The following is a 19729-nucleotide window of genomic DNA, read 5'->3' on the forward strand; positions in this document are numbered from 1 at the left end:
CTTTATAAATGCAGGGTTGTTGTTTTTTTGTAAATCAATCAATTAATGAATCTCTTATCATTATTATTATTATTATTATTAGTAGTAGTAGTACTAGTAGAAGTAGTAGTAGTAGTAATTTATTTCTTTATTGCAAAATTTTCAGGATTTTTTAATAGCTTTCTGGTAGTTTTCAGTTTGTTTGTTTGTTTGTTTTTTGCTAAATTCTTGATTTTTTTTTGTAATTTTAATTCACCCTGTAGGAGTAATGATTTAATCTGTTTTAATCTCACTGCTTTGAATTCATTTGATGAGTCTGGACACTTGGACAATGCCATAATAAACCAAACATGTTTTCATATCAGAGCCCCGAGGACAAAATCACTTCAAGTGGAGCTTCATGAGAGTTAACGCAGGGGCGGATCTAGCAGGGTGGCCCGGGCTGGCAGCGGGCCCTGCCACCCCAGTTTGGGCAACCTGATGGAGAAAAAATATAAATGCTGTCGCTGGTCGGAAATTTACAAGATTGAAAATTGTCTGTCTGAGTGCCAGTGAATGTGTCATGAGACGAGACAGCAGCAGGTCTCATCTATCTAGTTTCCCCCGGCCTGAACAGCACCTGTTTCAAAAATGTCTATTTTTAAATTAAGCACATATTTAAGCTTGGATCTAAAATGTGAGGTTGCAGGAAAGAGGAGGAGAAGAACGAAGGAGAGGAAGAAGAGGAAGGACGGAGGAGAGGCACATTCTGCCTGTTAAAAATAGGCGTCCCGTGTGATCACAGCCCCGTTTGTCAGATTTAAAACTCAGCATGAACAGTGTGAAAATAAACTGTTCAAGGACAACACACACCCAAAAAAAAAAAAAAAAAAAAAATCATGAGGTTCCACTGTGAGCCGAGTCAGGACGCGAGACGGGACAGACAGTACTGAGGAGAAGTAGGGCAAGTCAGGAGAGACAAAAAGGAGAACGCACACAGTACTGTTCCTCTGCTGGTATGTGACTGCAGTAGAAGTAGAAGTACTGTTCCTCTGCTGGTATGTGACTGCAGTAGAAGTAGAAGTACTGTTTCTCTGCAGGTATCTGACTGCAGTAGAAGTAGAAGTACTGTCCCTCTGCTGGTATGTGACTGCAGTAGAAGTAGAAGTACTGTTCCTCTGCTGGTATGTGACTGCAGTAGAAGTAGAAGTACTGTTCCTCTGCTGGTATCTGACTGCAGTAGAAGTAGAAGTACTGTTCCTCTGCTGGTATGTGACCGCAGTAGAAGTAGAAGTACTGTTCCTCTGCTGGTATGTGACTGCAGTAGAAGTAGAAGTACTGTTCCTCTGCTGGTATGTGACTGCAGTAGAAGTAGAAGTAGTGCAGTAAAAATGTCCTGCAGTAAAAGTCCAAAGTGTCTCATGTCAAATGTCCTGGCAGTAAAAGTGACTGAGCTCCTTTTTCCAAACAGTAACTGTGTTAGCTGGGATCTTTTCCATGCAGTTAGAAAAGGAGGAGGATCATGGATCTGATTTAAAATGAAGTGAAGGACAAAACTCAAGCAGAAATGGACTGAGGGAAAAGTCAAATGACTGATTTTTAAAAAAAAATAAAAAAAAGTAAAAGTACACAAAAAGCTACTGAATTACAGTAAGATGAGGAAATATAATTAGTGATTTCCACCTTTGCAATATTTTCAGCGCTCTGTTCTCCACTTTAACCCTCCTATTATGTTTGGGGTCAATTTGACCCCAGCCAATGTTTAACGTCTCTAAATAAATGATTAACATCTTTTTTATTGCTTCATATTTAAGTGTTCCTAATGTAATGGGCACTACCGGGTAAAGATGAAACTGACATGATGATATGTTTTCAATGTCCTGTACACACTTTGTAATGCATCGGTTATAAATAAAAATCGTTACTTAGAAATAATATAAAGCCATTAAAACACCAAAAATTAATATTTCTTTCCAATTTTAGATCAATCAGTGAGAATTTATGGTGATTTGAATATTTTTCCATTGTCGCATAATAGGAATACTGGATGTATAAGTGGAGGGAATTATGTTTGATTTAAAGGGCTATTTAGGTAGTCAACAAAGAAACATAAAGTACCTGACACATAAACTTTGATAACAATTTTAGTTATAATAATTTTGTGGAGGTTTAAACTGCAGGGGTCAAATTGACCCCAAACATTAAAGATGTTAAAAAATGTGGACATAGCAGGAGGGTTAAAATCTTGGTTTTCTTCAAACAATGTCAGAAATCTGCCAGTGGGATTAGATAATCCCACTTGTTTCCAACGCTAATCAACTTGTTTCCAGAATTTTCTTGAATCCATTGTTATTTTCTTGATCCTAGTGGCTGATCTGCCTAAATCTGCCTTGTTTCAACACATTTAGATTTAGGATTATCTCATCCCACTGGTGGATTTTTGAAGAAAAACGAGGTTTGAGCTCTGAAGACGAGGCTGAACGACACGTTTAGGTGGATATTTTTTTTTGCAGTGTATTGAAAAAAAAAAAAAAAAATCCCAGTCACACAGTAGTTGCTGTGCAACCGAGCCGAGGCATCAAACAGCCCCGGGCCGTTCCTAAATGACACCATCGCCACCACAGAAGAAGAATACGAATGAACCACATCCCTCTCTGCGGTGGAAACCAGGACGCAGAGTCTTTGATGTCTTATTTTCTTTCCTCCCTCCCCCGGCCGCAGCGTGGATTTCGGGTGGTGATGGTAGGTAATTGGCCTAAACTGCATCTAATTTGCCACAAAGAGTGATAATCACAAAGCTGCTTCATCAAATTTCCAGCCTCCGTCTCGCGGCCCCCGTCCTGCCAGGCGCTTTGTTCCACGGCAGCACCGATGATTTCATCAAGCGGGAGCGAACGAAGCCAAGAGAGGCGGCTTTCCCCCCCCCCGAGGCTGTGAACTCAGATCAGCTCTGCTCGGGAAAACACAGCGAACAGAGAGAGCAGCGTTTAGCCTCCGTACGTCCACCTCACGTCCAGCTCAGCCAGGACGTCCCAGGCCCCGCGAACTCATCACACACACACACACACACACCACCACCACCAAAACAAGCTCTACGTGAGACACTGCGACATCGTCCTGCAAAGAACGGGTGGAAAGTGAAAACACATGGTGCGGCAGGACAGCCTGGTTAACCTCCAGCCTAATTTCAGAGTTTTCCAGTCGGGGCTCTAATCTGGGGCCACCTGCTCATTATGAAATTATAATCCTGTTCACAGGGACCAGCGGCTCCCGGCCCAAACCTGCTATTAGAGCGGCGCTGCATCTTCATCCAGTCTCATCTTCGGCACTCAAATCTGGTCAAAAACTGTTGGCTACTGCATGGACGGTGTTTAGTTTTATTCAGTTTTATTCGTGTTTTGGTGGTACGACCTCCTGCCCAAATCCCGTCTGCACTGCCGCTTCCGACTCGGTAAAGGTCGGCAGCCCTGCTAGCTAAACAAAGCTCAAGTAAAGGTTCGGGTTTTCCAGCTCTCGTGGACAGAGGAGGGAGGCGTTCCGTTGTGTTTTGTGGTTTGAAAATCGAGCGTTAAACACACATTTTGTCCGGGTTTCCACTTGGACTTTGGTGTCCAGTCTGGGGTTTGGGCCTCTTCCCAGGGTGTGCCTGGTTTCCCTGTGAGTTTCAGTCTGTTTTCAGTTCAGGTCTGTGTCGGTTCATCATGTGTCGTGCCATGTTTGTCCTCCTGAGTGTCGAGCTTCAGCTATTAAATATTGTATTCCTGCGTTTGTGTCCACTTTCCAACACGGGACATTTTTTTTTCAGATTATTTTTAGGTGCTTTATTTGAGGGGGACAGGAAGCACAGTCCATCCATCTATCCGTGTGTGTCCAGGTGTGGGAAGCAAGTATTTTTTGATCCTCACCCTCTGAGCACCACTTCCTGTTTTTACTGATGAGCCTCCAAGCCTAAAACTAGAATTAAAGATCCACTGATTAATTAATTAATATTAATGTCGATATAGCACACGGATTGACAAGAAAATTTAAAACTGGCTCGTTTAGTGCAGGTCATTTTGGAGACATTCACTCATTTTTAATTAGGCACTGACTCCTGATTGGCTGGTGGCATTAGTAGCCCCGCCCATCTGTGGAGACAAGAGGGCGGGGCTACCAACACCTGCTGCCACATCACTGGACAGGTGTGATCAGAAATGCGACGTGCGTGAACGTTTCAGCCCCTAGAGGGCAGTGCAGCAGAAGAAGTTCTGCCTCATGTGATTTAACGTTGAGTTTCTGTTTTAAAACGGCTGCTACTTTTTTTTTTATTTATTTATGTCGTTCCAGGTAGCGCTGAAGTGGCTTTAAAAAGTCTTAGATCTGGAGGATAAAGATGCTCCTGCTGGGTCTGGGACTGTGAAGGCACCGATGATTTTGGAGTTCATCGAAAAGCAAAGATCAGCCTTTCAGAGCGAGCATGTCGGCTTGCAAGCAGCGAATAAATCACTTAATTTGTGCATTCAACTGTTTTTTTTCTGCCTTACTATGTTACGTTACTCTTTGGGAATCCGGTTTGTCCACGGCCTTTTTCTGTGGTGAAATCAAACAGTCCTGAACTCTCTGAGGACAAACGCCTTCCAGTTTCCAAACACCTCCACCCGTCTGTATTTCTGCCTCCGACTGATACAAGAAGAGTTAAATCCACTCGTTTGTCCTGCTTGAAATCACTTGTTGAAGTCTGCCTAATGCTAGCTACCTGTGGTTAGTCACAGATAATGTCTTTTTATATGTAACGATGCTTTGTTTGATCGTTTTTGTCGGCGTTTACGTCTGCTCCATCACGGTTTCGGGTGTTGCTGATGAATTAGCCACACAGCTGGCATCGCAGTCGGTGATGGGAATTACGGCACTTGGATGGGAACCGGCTCTTGCGCTTTAAATTATATTTTTGCAGATACAGGGTGACCCAAAAAAACGGGAACTTTTTAACAATCCAATAAAACCAAGAGTGATGGAAGAAAAATATTTTATTCATAGTAATTGAAACCTTAAAACCTGCCATTTAAGAAACAATGATGGAATATTCATTTTTTAAAAATTGTGCTGCCACTTGCTCATGTCTGCCAATACGCACTTCAAAGATTCCCGTTTTTTTGGGTCACCCTGTACTTCATCATTGCATTTATTGCTGAAGTGTGTCCAAATGCTGCTGCGTTTTTGAGTTTGGCTCATTTTCTCTGTTTTCTTCTCCAAATGCGTTGTGTACCGGTGAGTCCGACCCACCTGGATTCCAGTAAGACCTGCACCTCCTCTGTCTGTGTGTCCTGTACTCAGGCTTTAGGCTGCAGGACAGATGGAAGCATCTGAAGGCGGTGGAGGAAACAGACGAAGCTACCGGTCCAAAGATAAAGAGCCACATCTGCATCTCTCCTCGTCTTTCCTTCTCATCTTGGAGAGGTTTTCATCTCCTCACAGGCAGCTAGTTTTTATTATTATTATTATTATTTTATCAGCTCTGCTTCCCCTGAGAGATTCGACTTTAATTTGCCTTGGACTTCCTGTTGATGGAGCTTGGGTTCCTCTTTTCTCTTCTCTTCCATCCGGACTGGAAAAGCTTTCGAGGCTCGGTCACCTTTGAATTATCTCGGTGTGTAACGACGACCGGCAGAGGAACGCGGGACGTTCATTTACACAGAGCAGTTGCGGGTTTCTGCTCGGAGGCTCACAGAGTTCATCGAAGCTGCTTGTGTTTTTGCTCTGAGCTCCTGAGGCCTGCAGATTCCTCGAGGATCCTCGTCCTCGTCCTCGTCCTCGTCCGTCAGCGGCGTCGTTATCTCACGTTCTGAACGCCGCTCATTTACCTTGTCAGGGAAGAAAGGGCCGTGCCGTGATGTATGATGTATGGGACCACATGCTGGACATTTTTGGGGTGGTGGGGAGCTGCCGGGTGTGTGTGTGTGTGAGTGTGTGTGTGTGTGAGTGGGGGGGGTCGGGGTCAGTGAAGGCGACCCCCAGTGAGCGCTGGGGCCCGGGTCCCTGGGGGGCCTGTCACAGAGGTAATGGATGATGTTTTCACTGCAGGGTGAGAGAGCCAGAGAGCAGCCTTCCTCACACAATGGCACGCTGATGGGGGAAAATGAACTCGAATGCCCCGCCTCAACACCCCCAACACACACACACACACACACACACACACACACACACACAGAAACCCAGAACATTGTGCTTGCTTTCATCTCTTTCTCAGAAACAGCCTCTCAATCTTTCCCTGCATTCCTGTTTTCCTGGTCCCTTCTGCTTCCTGTTGACACGCTTCTACCTTTTTGTTGAGCTCATTTTAACCTACAGAGGTGGACATTAAGTTTGATGGTGTTTTTCTGGCTGCATTTGATCAGAGGAGCCTTTACACTGCAAAAACTCAAAATCTTACCAAGATTATTTGTCTTATTTCAAGTCAAAATGTCTTATTTCTAGTCAAAATATCTCATTACACTTAAAATAAGACATGATCACCTCAGAAGTAACTTGTTTTTAGACAATTGTCTCTTGTTTCAAGTGAAAATTTGCTTGTTTCATTGGCAAAATTTGTTTCTTGTTTCTAGTTAATTTTCACTTATTTCAAGTGAATTTTCACTTTTTCCACTGGCAAATTTTGCCAATGAAACAAGCAAATTTTCACTTGTTTCAAGTGAATTTTCACTTGAAACAAGGGGGTAGTCACATTCAGTGTCAAGCCGTTGCATTCACTTTCAAATTGTCAATTCATTTAAAACAAAAAACACCCTTGTTCTTTTACACTCAACTAGGTTCAACATGAGAATAACATCCAAATCTGGGGAGTTCAAACGTTGGCATTCATGTCTTTTCATGCCAAATGATCTACACTTTTCATCCTGACGAGAATAAAGTGGTGGGAGAAACACAATATTTTGGCAAAAAAAAATGTTCTCATGGACATAAATTAGCATTGTTGTTATTTTTACCTCTCCCCTCCTCGGTCTCATTCTCTCTAAATGTGTGTGTTGTTCTGAGCGGAGCCGGGGCGGCAGACAGCAGATAGCGGCACGGCGGTCAGAAGCCTCTCAGATATGAAACCGTCCCAACAAAGGCCACATTCAGGCAGGAGGACGCTCGCAGCCTCAGTCTGCGAGTTTGGAGGCCGAGGGCATAAACACGACTCCAACCATGTTTAATCTCCGTCACTCTTTAATTCTGTGGCGCCGTCGATCCTGACCGCTCGCTCGGACAGAATTAAATTTTAATCAGGAGGGGTCGGTCCCGCAAAATTAAATTTAAAAATATGAATATGATGTGATGTGCGGAGCGGTGGCGGATAGAGCCGAGACGGGGCGGGGCTGGCTACTGGGACGGGATCGAGGTCACGGCGGATTTCTCGCTGGTGTTGGCGGCGTCTTGCATTCGGGGTCTCATGACATTATTAGAGTGAGACTTCCTGTGCGAATGTGGCTCGGGGGGGCGGGAGAGTCCCTGGCACCCCGGCGTCCGGCCACGTCTGCGGCCCCGTGGCTGTAAGCAGGCGGTGATGGATGGACGGAGGCGTCCCGGTGCACTCTGACCCCTGATGGCCGGAGGGCAGGGGGGCGGCGGGGTCAGCGCCGGGGCTTCCTGCTCGCTCACCCGTCCCGCTCCGCTCGGGAGGCCCGGTCCTCCATCGCTCACCCGGCGGACAGGGCAGCGGGGCGGGACGTTCCTCTGGTAATTGTGTTTTGGCTCGCTTTGAAGTCGGCGAGTCGTTTGGAGCGTGCAGATTCTCGCGCTGCTTCGCCACGAAGCGCTCAGAAGTGCAAAGCCGTTCCAGCTGTTTTGATTGAGCAACATGTGTAATTTGTGAGGCAGAGCTGCTCGTTAATGAGCTGGGCGGCCGTAAACAAATGGCAGCGTACACAAGCCGCCCCCACACCCCCCACCCCCACCTGTTTGTCGAAAGCGGCTGCCAGCGTTTAAGAAACATTATTACCAGCACATCTGCGAGCAAGAGGGTGGCAAATTACACACTAATTGCATTAACAGGGATTATGCCTTCCAGTTGATTTTTTTCACTTTTACATGAAACACTGTAAAATAATTTTTTTTAAAAAAAAGCCGAAGTGGGGGAGGTGGGGGAGGTGGGCTAGGGGGCGGCACATGGTGAAAACACTCTGGCTTGTGGCTTTGCTTTTATGAGCTGAGGCTCAGGAGGCGGCGGCTGCAGTGTTTGTGTGCAGCTTGAGGGGAGCCGCAGCTCCAGAGGTGAAAATCCAACGTTGCCTTCCAGAGATAATGTGTTTTTCTTCACTGGTATGGACCCAGTATCTGTGAGTGGGAAAACAACAGCTCGACAGTCATGATCTTTGTGGGCATGAGCCTTTATGACCAGCTGCCTTTCATTTCAATGCAGCCCAGAGATCAGGACAAAGATCCATGAGACAAAATAATATAAAAAAGCAAGAGAAGATGCTGATATGACAGGCTGCTTCCATACGGCGTAACTCCCGCAGCTTTCATTTTAGACCCACACAATGAATTGGGAAAATGTGCGGCCCGATTGGGAGAGGTGTGCTTTTACTTTTATAAGGAATCTGACTCACGGAATTCTCAAAATTCCAATTTTGTGGAAAATTCCGGCCATCTGAAATGAATGGCCAAAACTTTGGAAGGCTCCAGGGCACAGAGCTTTGGACCTGCGTCCATGCACCAAATACGAAAAACGTTCGTCTTGTGGAAAAGAAGAAAGGTGTCGATTTTCAAGCCGCTCCCACTTTCCGTTTTTCCAAAATTCCAGTTTGAAGTCGGAATTCCGGACACAATACACACTAATGGAGTGAGCTAGAGTGAGTGACATCACGGCTAGAGTGCAGCAGCCCTGAAAAATCGCCTAAAACTTTGGTCTTTTACTCGCTCCCCCGGCCACAATTTTCACTCCACATGCACAAATTCAGGTAAAGTAGTAGGGAAACTAGTTGTGCTTTGAAAAATGTGAATACAAAAGCAAAGTAGCTTCAACTTTTTAAACGGTGACCCTTAACGAGGCAGGAGTGCCTGCTCTCTCCCCCATAGACTCCCATTATATCTGGAACCCAAAATCTGGGGAGGGAAGCAGAAACACACACTTTTTGAACTCGCCGAATCTCGGGGATTTTTGGGAGTTGGAAAATAATTTTGACACAGTTTGAAAGCCCAAAGCCTTACCTTTCTCATGATATCTTATATTTTCCGCATGGACATACTGTCATTGAGATAAAAGCATTTGTTTGACCACTACTTTCAGGCGACTCTTTCCCAAGCACCACTGTCCCATTATTTAATATATATGTTCATATATGGCCATATATCAGATTTGCGTATGGGTGTTTTGGGCAGTGAACCAATCAGAGCGCCGTCTCCCGTCCCCTTTAAAAGCCAGGTGTGTCACACCTCGGTGGACGGCTCAGGCGGACACAAGTGACTTTGCTATTTAGACGACGTGGACGCTGGACGGGAAAATGACAGCTGTGCTCGGCGCCGCTGTGTGCCGGGTGTGAGAGACGGCCGTCTGTCTGTCTGTCTGCTGCTCGTCCTCCGTCCCTCCGCTGCTGCTAATTAAATCAAAGGCACAAAGGAGCTCGCATCATATCGGAGGTGAACCGTCCTGACCGTCTGATATGTGATATCTAATAAAAAGGCAGATATCGATTCCACGTGGCGCGCGGCCAAAGGGATTCATCTGTTGGGTCGCCAAACCCGCTCACATGTCATCAAACTCTCTTTCTTCTTATTTTTAAGGCCAAGTACAGTTACCCTTCACACAACCTGAACCTGAGCAGGGTTACACACACACACACACACACACACACCCACTCCTCTCTCCTCCCATCTGCTGCAGGACTCGGTGTCCTCCAGTTTCAGCCGAGCGCTGGCAGAAACCCCGACCCCCGCCGAGCCGGACCGATTTAGCCTCACCATGTACGGAGGCAGGCAGGGAGTGTGTGTGTGTGTGTGTGTGTGTGTGTGTGTGTGTGTGTGGCGGTGGTGAGGGGGGGTTGTTCACCTCAGCCAAACGTATGAGTCAGACCCAAATGAGATTTTTTTTTTTTTTTTTTTTTTGAGTTTGTTACCAGGAGCCCCTCCCACGCCTCCGGCACCACACCTCCCAACACACACACACACACTCACACACACACACACACACACTTTAACTGGCGATTTCATCTCAGGTTCTCCCTCGTTAAATGTTTTTCTCCCCAGCTCTTACGCTCTTACTTTGGAAATAATCAGAAACTAATGTGTTTTTTTTTTTTTTCATTCGCTGATAAATGGAGTGATATTAATATAAAACCCAGCAGGGACTCATGATATCATTATAATCGTTTGGACGCAATCCGCCTCAACCCAAGGAGCCCACGCCTGCAGCTGCACACCTCCACCGTGTAAAAGGTGCACTAAGCCAGTGGGTTCCAAAGCGGGGTCCGGGGACGCCCCTGGGGTCCTTGAGGGTTTTCCAGAGGGTCCTCAGCAAAATGAGTCAATTCATTTTAAGTAATTTGGAAAACATTTAAAGCTCATCATACGGCATCCAGACTATCTCATAATGTGTTTAATATTTTTTCCAATTAATGATATTCTTAATTAAACTTTATTTATTTATTTATTTATTTATTTTTTGACAGGGCTGATGATGTAAGTAGCAAACGAGTGAGCCATCTCACTTTCTTCCTATCTCTGCTGACAGCAGGACGCAGCATCAGCCTCTTCAGTCCAAACTTTAAAGAGAAATTCAAACTGTCTCCTGACCGGCAGTGAGCAGCTCTGTCCACACACACACACACACACACACACACACAGATCTTTTCTCCTCTCATCCTTTCTTTGATATGAGGAATCATGTATCAGCTGCAACATTTAGTGACGTCACCGCAAAGGATTTTGGGGTATTGAAGTTCTTTTTTTTTTTTTTTTTTTTAAGCCTCTTTTTGCCATTTGTTTAAAGGAATAATCCAGTGTTCAGGGCAAAATCTGTTTTCCCGACTTCTTCAGACTGAGACAAGCTTTTGAATGCCTTTTATTTCACAGCGACATGATCCTTCTGAGCTGTTGCAAGGTTTATTTTTTCACTTTGATGGAGCCAGGCTAACAACTCCCATAGAGTTCAAGTCTTTATGCTAAGCTAACAGGAAATGCTACCTGAAGATGGTATCAAACATGTTGTCTCAGTCTGGGTGAGCTGGAAAAAAGGGGAATTAAGTGTAATTCTTCATTGACTGTGAGACCGCTGGCTTGGATAGAATTAAACTTTAATCAGGAAATGTTGGTCCACCACACTTTAATCTGCAGATGTGACCATGATGAGATTCACCTTCCATTGTCTGGAGGGATTTTCTCAGTTGCACCCCTCCAGCAGGGCAGTGAGGTGATGTTTTTGGGGTGGTGGCTGTTTGCTGCTGAACAGGCTGGAGGTCAAACACCTGCAGCGCCGCCGAGGTCAGGGGGCGACACCCGGGACTGGAAATGTCCCTGGGTTGGAGACGGGAGAGGTGAGCCGGGGCTTCGACACGACTTCAAAGAGGGGGCGGGGAGGCCTGGTGGCTATCACATGAGCACCAGGTCACGGGTTCAACTCCCCAAAAAACAGCCATGAGCTCTGTCAACGTGTCGGAGGCGTGAGCTCCTCACCACGGAGGCTCCCGACAGGCTCGCCTACATTTTCTAATGAAAACTTAAACCACGTTGATTTATTGATAAATACAAGAGCGCTTCAACAACAAAAACAGACATTTGTCAAGACGCAACAGGAGTGAAATGTCCAGAGAAACATCTGCAGACCGACTTCTATGCACATTGTATACATCGATGCACACTGGGTTTTTTTTTGTTTTTTTGCACATTGTTTTTTGCACATTGGGTACTTAGATCTTTAGATCTCGAGTGTCATCTTTTATTCTTTATTTTTTATATTCTTTATTTTTTATTATTCTTTATTTTTGATTTACTTAATCTTGTACTCTGAGGATCTGCTGAAAACTGTGAATTTCCTTTGGGATGAATAAAGTATCTATCTATCTATCTATCTATCTATCTATCTATCGATCTATCATTGACTGAATACAGAGACAAGTGACTCTCCAGTCTCTTTTTCTGTTTTTTGTGGAACTACACTGATTCTGATGTAACTAATCGATGATAAAATAAACAGCTAATGTTCATTAAGTCTCCTAAAATTCTCATGTCCACTCGAAATGCTTCACGCCAACACAAATCCAAGTTTTTATACCTGCAGAGGAGAGCAACAGCAACACTATTTATTGACTCACATGCTTGGAAATGCAGAAATCTGGTAGAGATCAGCACAAATAATGGATAAAGCACAAAATATATTTTTTTTTCCTGGCTGTATACAGAGGAAGTTTGAAATTAGACAGAGCAAGAGTGAATGGAGGAATGTGTTTAACAAAAAAAAAAAGAAAAAGGACAAATGTGAAAAATAGATGTTTATCTGTCAAAGGGCATAACCTGTGGAATTAAAGATGTTTCATATTGTTTTGTATAATCTGAACTGCCTAACAGATTATGTAATGTAAGACGGTTAAAGGCCTTCAAACTACACCTTGTCGGTCACTGAAATATCGTTTATATCTTCTGTTTCGTTTAAATATTTATGTTTTTATTTATATGTGCATTCGTAAAATGGAAAAGAAGGACCAAAGTAAATTATTATTACTAATGTCAGACTTTATAGGAGCACACCAGTTTTTTTGTTTGTTTGTTTGTTTGTTTGTTTTTGGGCAGAATGTCCCATTGGTCGGTTTACTGATGAAACGACAAAACTGAAACAAATATTATAACAGAGAGGTTAGCATGGCAGAGGCAAAAAGCCCAACTCCATTTAACAAAAAGTTGGAAAAGGTTTTTGAATGATTTGCATCTTTGGAAGCAGAAACTTGCAGCCGATGCAGTTTGATTCATTTCTGGAACCATTTCAGCCGAACAACTCAAGTCCCTTTCTGCAGAAACGGGGAAAGTAGTCCCTGCTTAATTAAAAACTGAATTATTGCAAACACATTTTACCACACAAACTGCAGTTTTTGGCTGCACATCATCCGAGATGATTTATCGTTTTCCATCCGAGCTGCCACGAGTTCTCGCTCCCTCACTTTGGTAAAGCGATCTAACACTCTGCCGCTCGATGACGGATGAGAGGTTTGATCTCCTCTTACCGTGAGATGCTGGAAGAGCCACGCCCGCATGATGTTGGTCGCCACTTTGGGGAAGATGCCTCTCTTCTTGTTGTGTCTCTTGTCCTTGTCGGGGTCGTCGTCGTCCCCCGTGCTCGGCGACGCCACGCCGTTGTCCAGGCAGTCTCCTGTCCAGGCAACAACACACACCCACACTCATCATGTGTTTCTGCCAGTCTACACCTTCCAAAGGCATTCAGTCTCGTCTTCAGGGTTCAAATCTCGTTTTTCTTCCAACAAGGTCAAAAATCTGCCAGTGGGATGAGATAATCCCACTTGTTTCCAACCCTAATGTACTTGTTTCTACAATTGTCTTGAATCCAGTGTCATTTTCTTGATCCCAGTGGCTGATCTGCCTCATTAAGCCTCGTTTCAACACATTTAGACTGGTTCCCAGAGGAAAAAAAAAAAAAACATGAAACAAGTGAAGCTGCAGTGGAAACAAGTGGGATTATTTCATCCCACTGGCAGATTTTTTTTTCTTTCCAAAAACAAGACAACTAACACTAAATAACTCAGTAAGCTGGTGATTTTATGTCATTTTGGCAAAAAAAAAAAAAAAAAAAAAAAAGGAAAAAGGAAAACGACTTCAAGTAAAGGTCCCAGATGTAAAATGTGTGTGTTTTCCTGTTGCTGAGATTATAATTCCCTTCCTCAGGCTAATGACTGAGGATGTCTACTTCCTGAATAATTAGTTAATTCCTGCCTCTTTCTATCTTTTCTTAACATATTTATAGTTGTTTCCAGAAAAAAATCAAGTAAAAATCAACAAAACTGCATCAGAAACAAGTAAAATAATCTCATCCCACTGACAGATTTTTTTTTACTTTGTTGTAAGAAAAACAAGATTTAAAACTGAAAATTAGACTAAATGACTCGCTATGATGGATTATTATCATTAGTTTTTACAGTGCATTTATTCTGGGAGTGGCTCAGTGCCTTGCTAAAGGGCACTGGACTTCCCCCCCCACACACATTTTTTTCCAGATAATCTAGAGATTTGAACCGGTGACCTCGCAGTCACGCGCCTGTTTCTCTTTGGCCCACCTTCCCCCGCCGGTTATGGATGGTGGCACATAACGCCGCATTTTAACTGAGAGAGCCACTAAAAGCTGTTTTTACTGCACATTCTCTGCTGCTTTAATGAGCCTCATTTTCTCCTCAGTGTTTTTAACAGCGCCGGGCGAAGGTTAGGGCCACGGTCCCGGCAGCAGCTCCTCATGTCAGCGGTGGAGAAGGGCCTCCGCTTTTTTTTTTTTTGCTTCGCTCCGCCAAAACAGAGGCAGGACTCTGCCACGTGGCGGAGCCTGAAAAGGTGGAAATAATCATAAAAATGATGCGTAACTCCATAAACAAGCTCTCAGCCTCATTAGGCTGAACCGCCAGCTCCCTGAGGCTGATTTACACCCCACTCCTCTGCCCTCGCTGCCTCTCGCTCCTCTCGCTCCTCATCCCTCCTCTTCTCCCTGCCGCGCCCTCGCTGCCACGAGCCGAGGCTGCCGGCGACTCCGGGCCGACCTGCTAATGCTCTGTGACAGCTGGGCTCCACAGCGAGGTGAGGAGGAGGAGGAGGAGGAGGAGAGGAGGAGGAGGAGGAGGAGGAGAGGAGGAGGAGAGGAGGAGGAGGAGGAGGAGAGGAGGAGCAGGAGGAGGAGGAGGAGGAAGAGAGGAGGAGGAGGAGGAAGAGAGGAGGAGGAGGAGGAGAGGAGGAGGAAGAGAGGAGGAGGAGGAGAGAGGAGGAGGAGAGGAGGAGGAGGAGAGGAGGAAGAGAGGAGGAGAGGAGGAGGAGAGGAGGAGGAGGAGAGGAGGAGGAGGAGGAGGAGGAGGAGGAGGAGGAGGAGAGGAGGAGCAGGGAGGAGGAGGAGGAGAGGAGGAGGAGGAGGAGGAGAGGAGGAGGAGGAGGAGAGGAGGAGGAAGAGAGGAGGAGGAGGAGGAAGAGAGGAGGAGGAGGAGAGGAGGAGGAGGAGAGGCGGAAGAAGAGAGGAGGAGAGGAGGAGGAGGAGGAAGAGAGGAGGAGAGGAGGAGGAGGAGAGGAGGAGGAGGAGGAGGAGGAGGAGGAGGAGAGGAGGAGGAGAGAAAGAGAGGAGGAGGAGGAGGAGGAGAGGAGGAGGAGAGGAGGAGGAAGAAGAGAGGAGGAGGAGGAGAGGAGGAGGAAGAGAAGGGGAGGAGGAGGAGGAGGAGGAAGAGGAGGAGGAAGAGAGGAGGAGGAAGAGAAGAGGGGGAGTAGGAGGAGGAAGAAAGGAGGAGCAGGAGGAGGAGATGAGGGAGATGAAGGAGGAGGAGGAGAGTAAAATCGAGGGGGAAGCAGAAGCCAGAAAGCTAAACATTGAGGACGGGCAGGAACACAGGTGGCAGTGGGATTAGATAATCCCATCTGCTTCCACTGCAGTTTCACTTGTGACAAGAATTTTTCAGCACCAGGAGAACACACATTTTATATTTGTCAGTTTCACTTGATTTTTTTTTTTGTTTTTGTTTTTGTTTTGTTTTTTTTTTTTGCTGGGAACAAACTTGTATAAATCTCTTCTGCAGGACTGAACTGTCTTCAATTACAATCTCAGCAACAGGAAAACACACATTTTATATTTGAGGCATTTAGCTGAGGCCTTTTTCTTTCTTTCTTTCTTCTTCTTTTTTTTTTTTTTTTTTTTTGTATTTTTGTTTTGTTTAGTTTTGCCTTATAAAGTGCCTTATAAAATCACCAAGCCCTTCAGAGTTAGAAATATTGCTTTTGAATCCCACTTGTTTCCAATGTAGTTTCACTTGTTTAATGATTTTTTTTTTATTTTTTTATTTTTTTTATTTATTTATTTATTTTTTTTACAGAAACATGTATAAATGTGTTGGAACAAGGCAGATTAAGGCAGATCAGCCACTAGTATCAGGAAAATGACACTTGGTTCAAGAAAATTCGGGAAACAAGGTGATTGGCGTTGGAAAGGAGTGGGATTAGCTACTGCAGACTTTTTCACTTAACAGAAACATAAATCTAGAAATAAATAAGAGTTTGTTGTTGTTAGTTGTTTGAAATTAGAAAGAGCCAGTGTGAATTCAGAGGCATATGTTGGTAGAAAATAAACAAATAAAAAATAAATGGGTAAGGACAAATGTGAAAAATGATGGGGTTGACTTGTGGAATAGTGTAATAAGGAATTAAAAAATGTATAGTACACACCGTATATTTCTCATACTTGACACTAGTTGGATATTTTTATTTTTAAAATCTTAATTAGCAGGGGTTGCATAGGCTGTTTGAAATTAGAGAGAGACAGTATGAAGTGATGAGTTTGAACATAATGCTGCTTGTAGCCAGCTGTTCCAAAATGGACTTGAGAACTTCTGAGGTCTTCAGAGTTTTAATTTTAAGTTCTGAGTGCTGACATATTTTTCAAATCTTTTTTTTTTTTTTTTTTTTTTTTTTTTGTGCACAGATATTAACGGTGAGGTCGCCGAGCACAGAGGCTCATAGTGCGTAAAAGTGTCCGACGCTCTGCCGCCTCAGTACCTGCAGAGCTCCAAACCTCCTCTGGCATCAACATCAGCACAGAAACTAAGCGGAGGAAACGTGTTCTGTGGAGCGACCACACTGCAAAAACGCCAAATCTTACCAAGATTATTTGTCTTATTTCAAGTCAAAATGTCTTATTTCTAGTCAAAATATCTCATTACACTGAAAATAAGACATGATCACCTCAGAAGTAACTTGCTTTTAGACCATTTTCACTTGTTTCAAGTGAAAATTTGCTTGAAACAAGTAAAAATTTGCTTGTTTCATTGGCAAATTTTGCCAATGAAACAAGCAAATTTTCACTTGAAACAAGAGACAATTAGCTAGAAACAAGTTACTTCTGAGGCGATCATGTCTTATTTTAAGTGTAATGAGATATTTTGACTAGTAATAAGACATTTTGACTTGAAATAAGACAAATAATCTTGGTAAGATTTTGAGTTTTTGCAGTGCAATCAGGCGTCTCTATGTGGCGGTCTGATGGACGTGTCTGGGTTTGGGGAAACCGCCAGGAGAACGTTGATGTTCTCTGCTAAGGACCAACTCCATATTAACGCCTCTGGATTTAGGATGGAGCTCAGAGAAGCTCCTGCAGGTGGACCAACACCTTTGTCCATACAGTGCATCTTAAAAATCTGCACACATCCCTCTCTCCCCCTTTACTTCCTCACTGTTCTTCCACAAACTCTTCAAAGCCGCAGCTCACTGTCTTTAAGAAAACAAAGTCAAACGGTCGCATGTTGAGGCGGGCGGTCGGAGCTGCCTGCCTCCTCCGTCACCAGGCTTTTTAAGAAGTGTTTGTACAAAATTTTATTGGCCGTGATCGTGTGGAAGAGAGAGAGAGAGAGAGAGAGAGGGCGAGGGAGAGTATTTATTTTCCACCAAACTTCCACTATGGATCATTTCTCCTCTGCTGGCGAAGGTGGGAGGATTCAAGATGAATAACGACCAATCTGATGCTGCAAAAAATTGCGACCTCACTGCTCAGGCCAACCTTGGAATAAAAGGCCTGAAGCAAAACACAGAGAGAGGAAGACATAAAGTGACTCGGGAACTGAGAATTCATTGATTTCCTACATTTCCCAGTAGTCGTAGTACTTATTTTTGTTATGATAAAATGAGCATTACTCGTGGAAAATCCACCCGCTCCACCTCTCCCCGGCCTCACGAACCAACACCTTTTTCATAAGACTTTCGCTTTTGCTAATTTGTGTTTATTGGGGTGCATTTTTGAACATACGCTACAGATATTACACATATTTTTCTTGAAAACAGAGGATGAGAAGGACCTGTGCTCCTCACCTCAGGTCCATCAAACTGCGCCTGCTGCAAAACTGGCTGCTCTGCTGGAATGTGCATCATAATCATGATTTGTTTGGTTCAAACAGATGATGATCGGTGCATTCACGGACAATCAGTGAAAACTACACCTGTTAAGCTCTGCACCTCGGCCCATATGAACTTGGAATAAAAAAAAAAAAAACCAACAACTACTGTTCCTTTGTTTAAAAATCACAAATTTTACATCAGAGGAAGAGGAGGATTCATGTAGCACATATTTTTATTAAGTATGTATTTATTGTAATATTATAGTTATTATTTAGGTAGGAGTGTTAGTCTTAAACATGTAACTGAAATGGTTTGATGTGAATCAGGATTTGCATGGACGGATGTTGATCAGGACGTTTTAATGGTGTGAAGACCTCATACTGACTGTAAATAACGAGGTGGGGGGGTCAGAGTTAATGAAGGTGTGTAAACGCATCACAGACTGGGAGTCAGAGCTGGTTGATCCCTGGACACCCGATCTACAATTAATCACTCCATTTGATGTGACAATACTTCCGAGCGGAAGCTACATCAGCGACAGTGGTAGCAGCGTCCATAGCAACAGCCATAGCAACGATAGAAACCTGAAAGAATCTTCGTAATAACTAACAAAGTAAACATTATATACACTAACTGAACGAAGATTTTGGAAATAAAATGCACATTCCCCGCTAGAAATGTTATCAAAACGCATTTGAATGCATAAGCTCTCTTAAAATATTGCATTTTCCACTAAGAATAAAAGGAATGTCCACCATTTTTCTTAAGGCTCTCGCTTCGGGGCTCGCGCAGGCGCAGGCGGTGGGCGGGGCCCCCAGAGGACAGCCAATAGAAACCCGTTTCCATTCGATGGGGATTTTGGAGTAATTCCTGTAATCTGGGTAAACTGGGTTGCAAAAATTGCACAATTCCGCCCCATTGAATGAGGGGATTTTTGAGTAATTTCTTCCCATCGAATGGAGTGATTCAGTGTAGATCAGGTGGCCTGGAGCTGCTGGCTTTACTGGACTCTGACATGATGTGACAAACCAAATCACTGCATCAGATCTTGAGTTTAATTTGAGTTCTTTCATAAAGATACTGGACAAGAAAAGTGTGTAAGAGAAGCAGCACTCACCACAAAACATCTGGACAACAAAACATGAGGAGCTGTAGCTCGACAACAGCTGGCTCAGTTAGCCTAAACTCACTGTTAGCTCGCTAACTAGCCAGCAGGATAATCATGTTATCACTGCTAGCTGCTACTAGCCACATTAGCTCCGTCAACCTAAACACACTTTTAGCTCGCTAACTAGCCAGCAGGATAATCATGTTAATCATGGTAATGTTAGCTGCTACCAGGGTTGCCAAGTCCGCGTTTTTCCCGCCAAATTGGGCTACTTTTTAAGTGTCGCCGCGGGTAACAAATTTTGTCCGCGGGTTGGGCTTGGGCAGACATGAATAAAGATTCATATTTTGAATGACCAATGTTTATACCCAAATCCTGTCAAACTGACTGCGGGCCAGATCAGCATATAAACTATCCACATATGCCAATGCTGTGTGAGGCCACTCAGCACATGACCAATCACATCATCAGCACGACTCAGCTGAAGTAAGGTATCCCATATTATATTTTAAGTTCTGATATACTGTAAATTAAATAGGTGAAAGAACTGTTTCGGGAAATTGCCTTTAATGTTTATGGTGTTATTTTATAGATATTATAGTGCATTTTGCAATTATAGCAATGCTGTTGGACTTTAAA

The 19729-nt window shown here is 44.1% G+C and overlaps 1 protein-coding gene across 1 annotated transcript in view; it reads right to left on the reverse strand.

Moving 5' to 3' along the window:
- Positions 1 to 19729, reverse strand: part of meis1a (Meis homeobox 1 a) — a 63705-nt gene that overhangs the window by 23753 nt on the left and 20223 nt on the right. The window contains exon 8 of the mRNA XM_030064623.1: positions 13128 to 13273. Coding sequence (XP_029920483.1) covers positions 13128 to 13273 — 146 coding nt within the window. The remainder of the gene's footprint in view (positions 1 to 13127; positions 13274 to 19729) is intronic.

This window comes from Myripristis murdjan, chromosome 1 (assembly GCF_902150065.1).
Source record: "Myripristis murdjan chromosome 1, fMyrMur1.1, whole genome shotgun sequence".
Taxonomy (NCBI): Eukaryota; Metazoa; Chordata; class Actinopteri; order Holocentriformes; family Holocentridae; genus Myripristis; species Myripristis murdjan.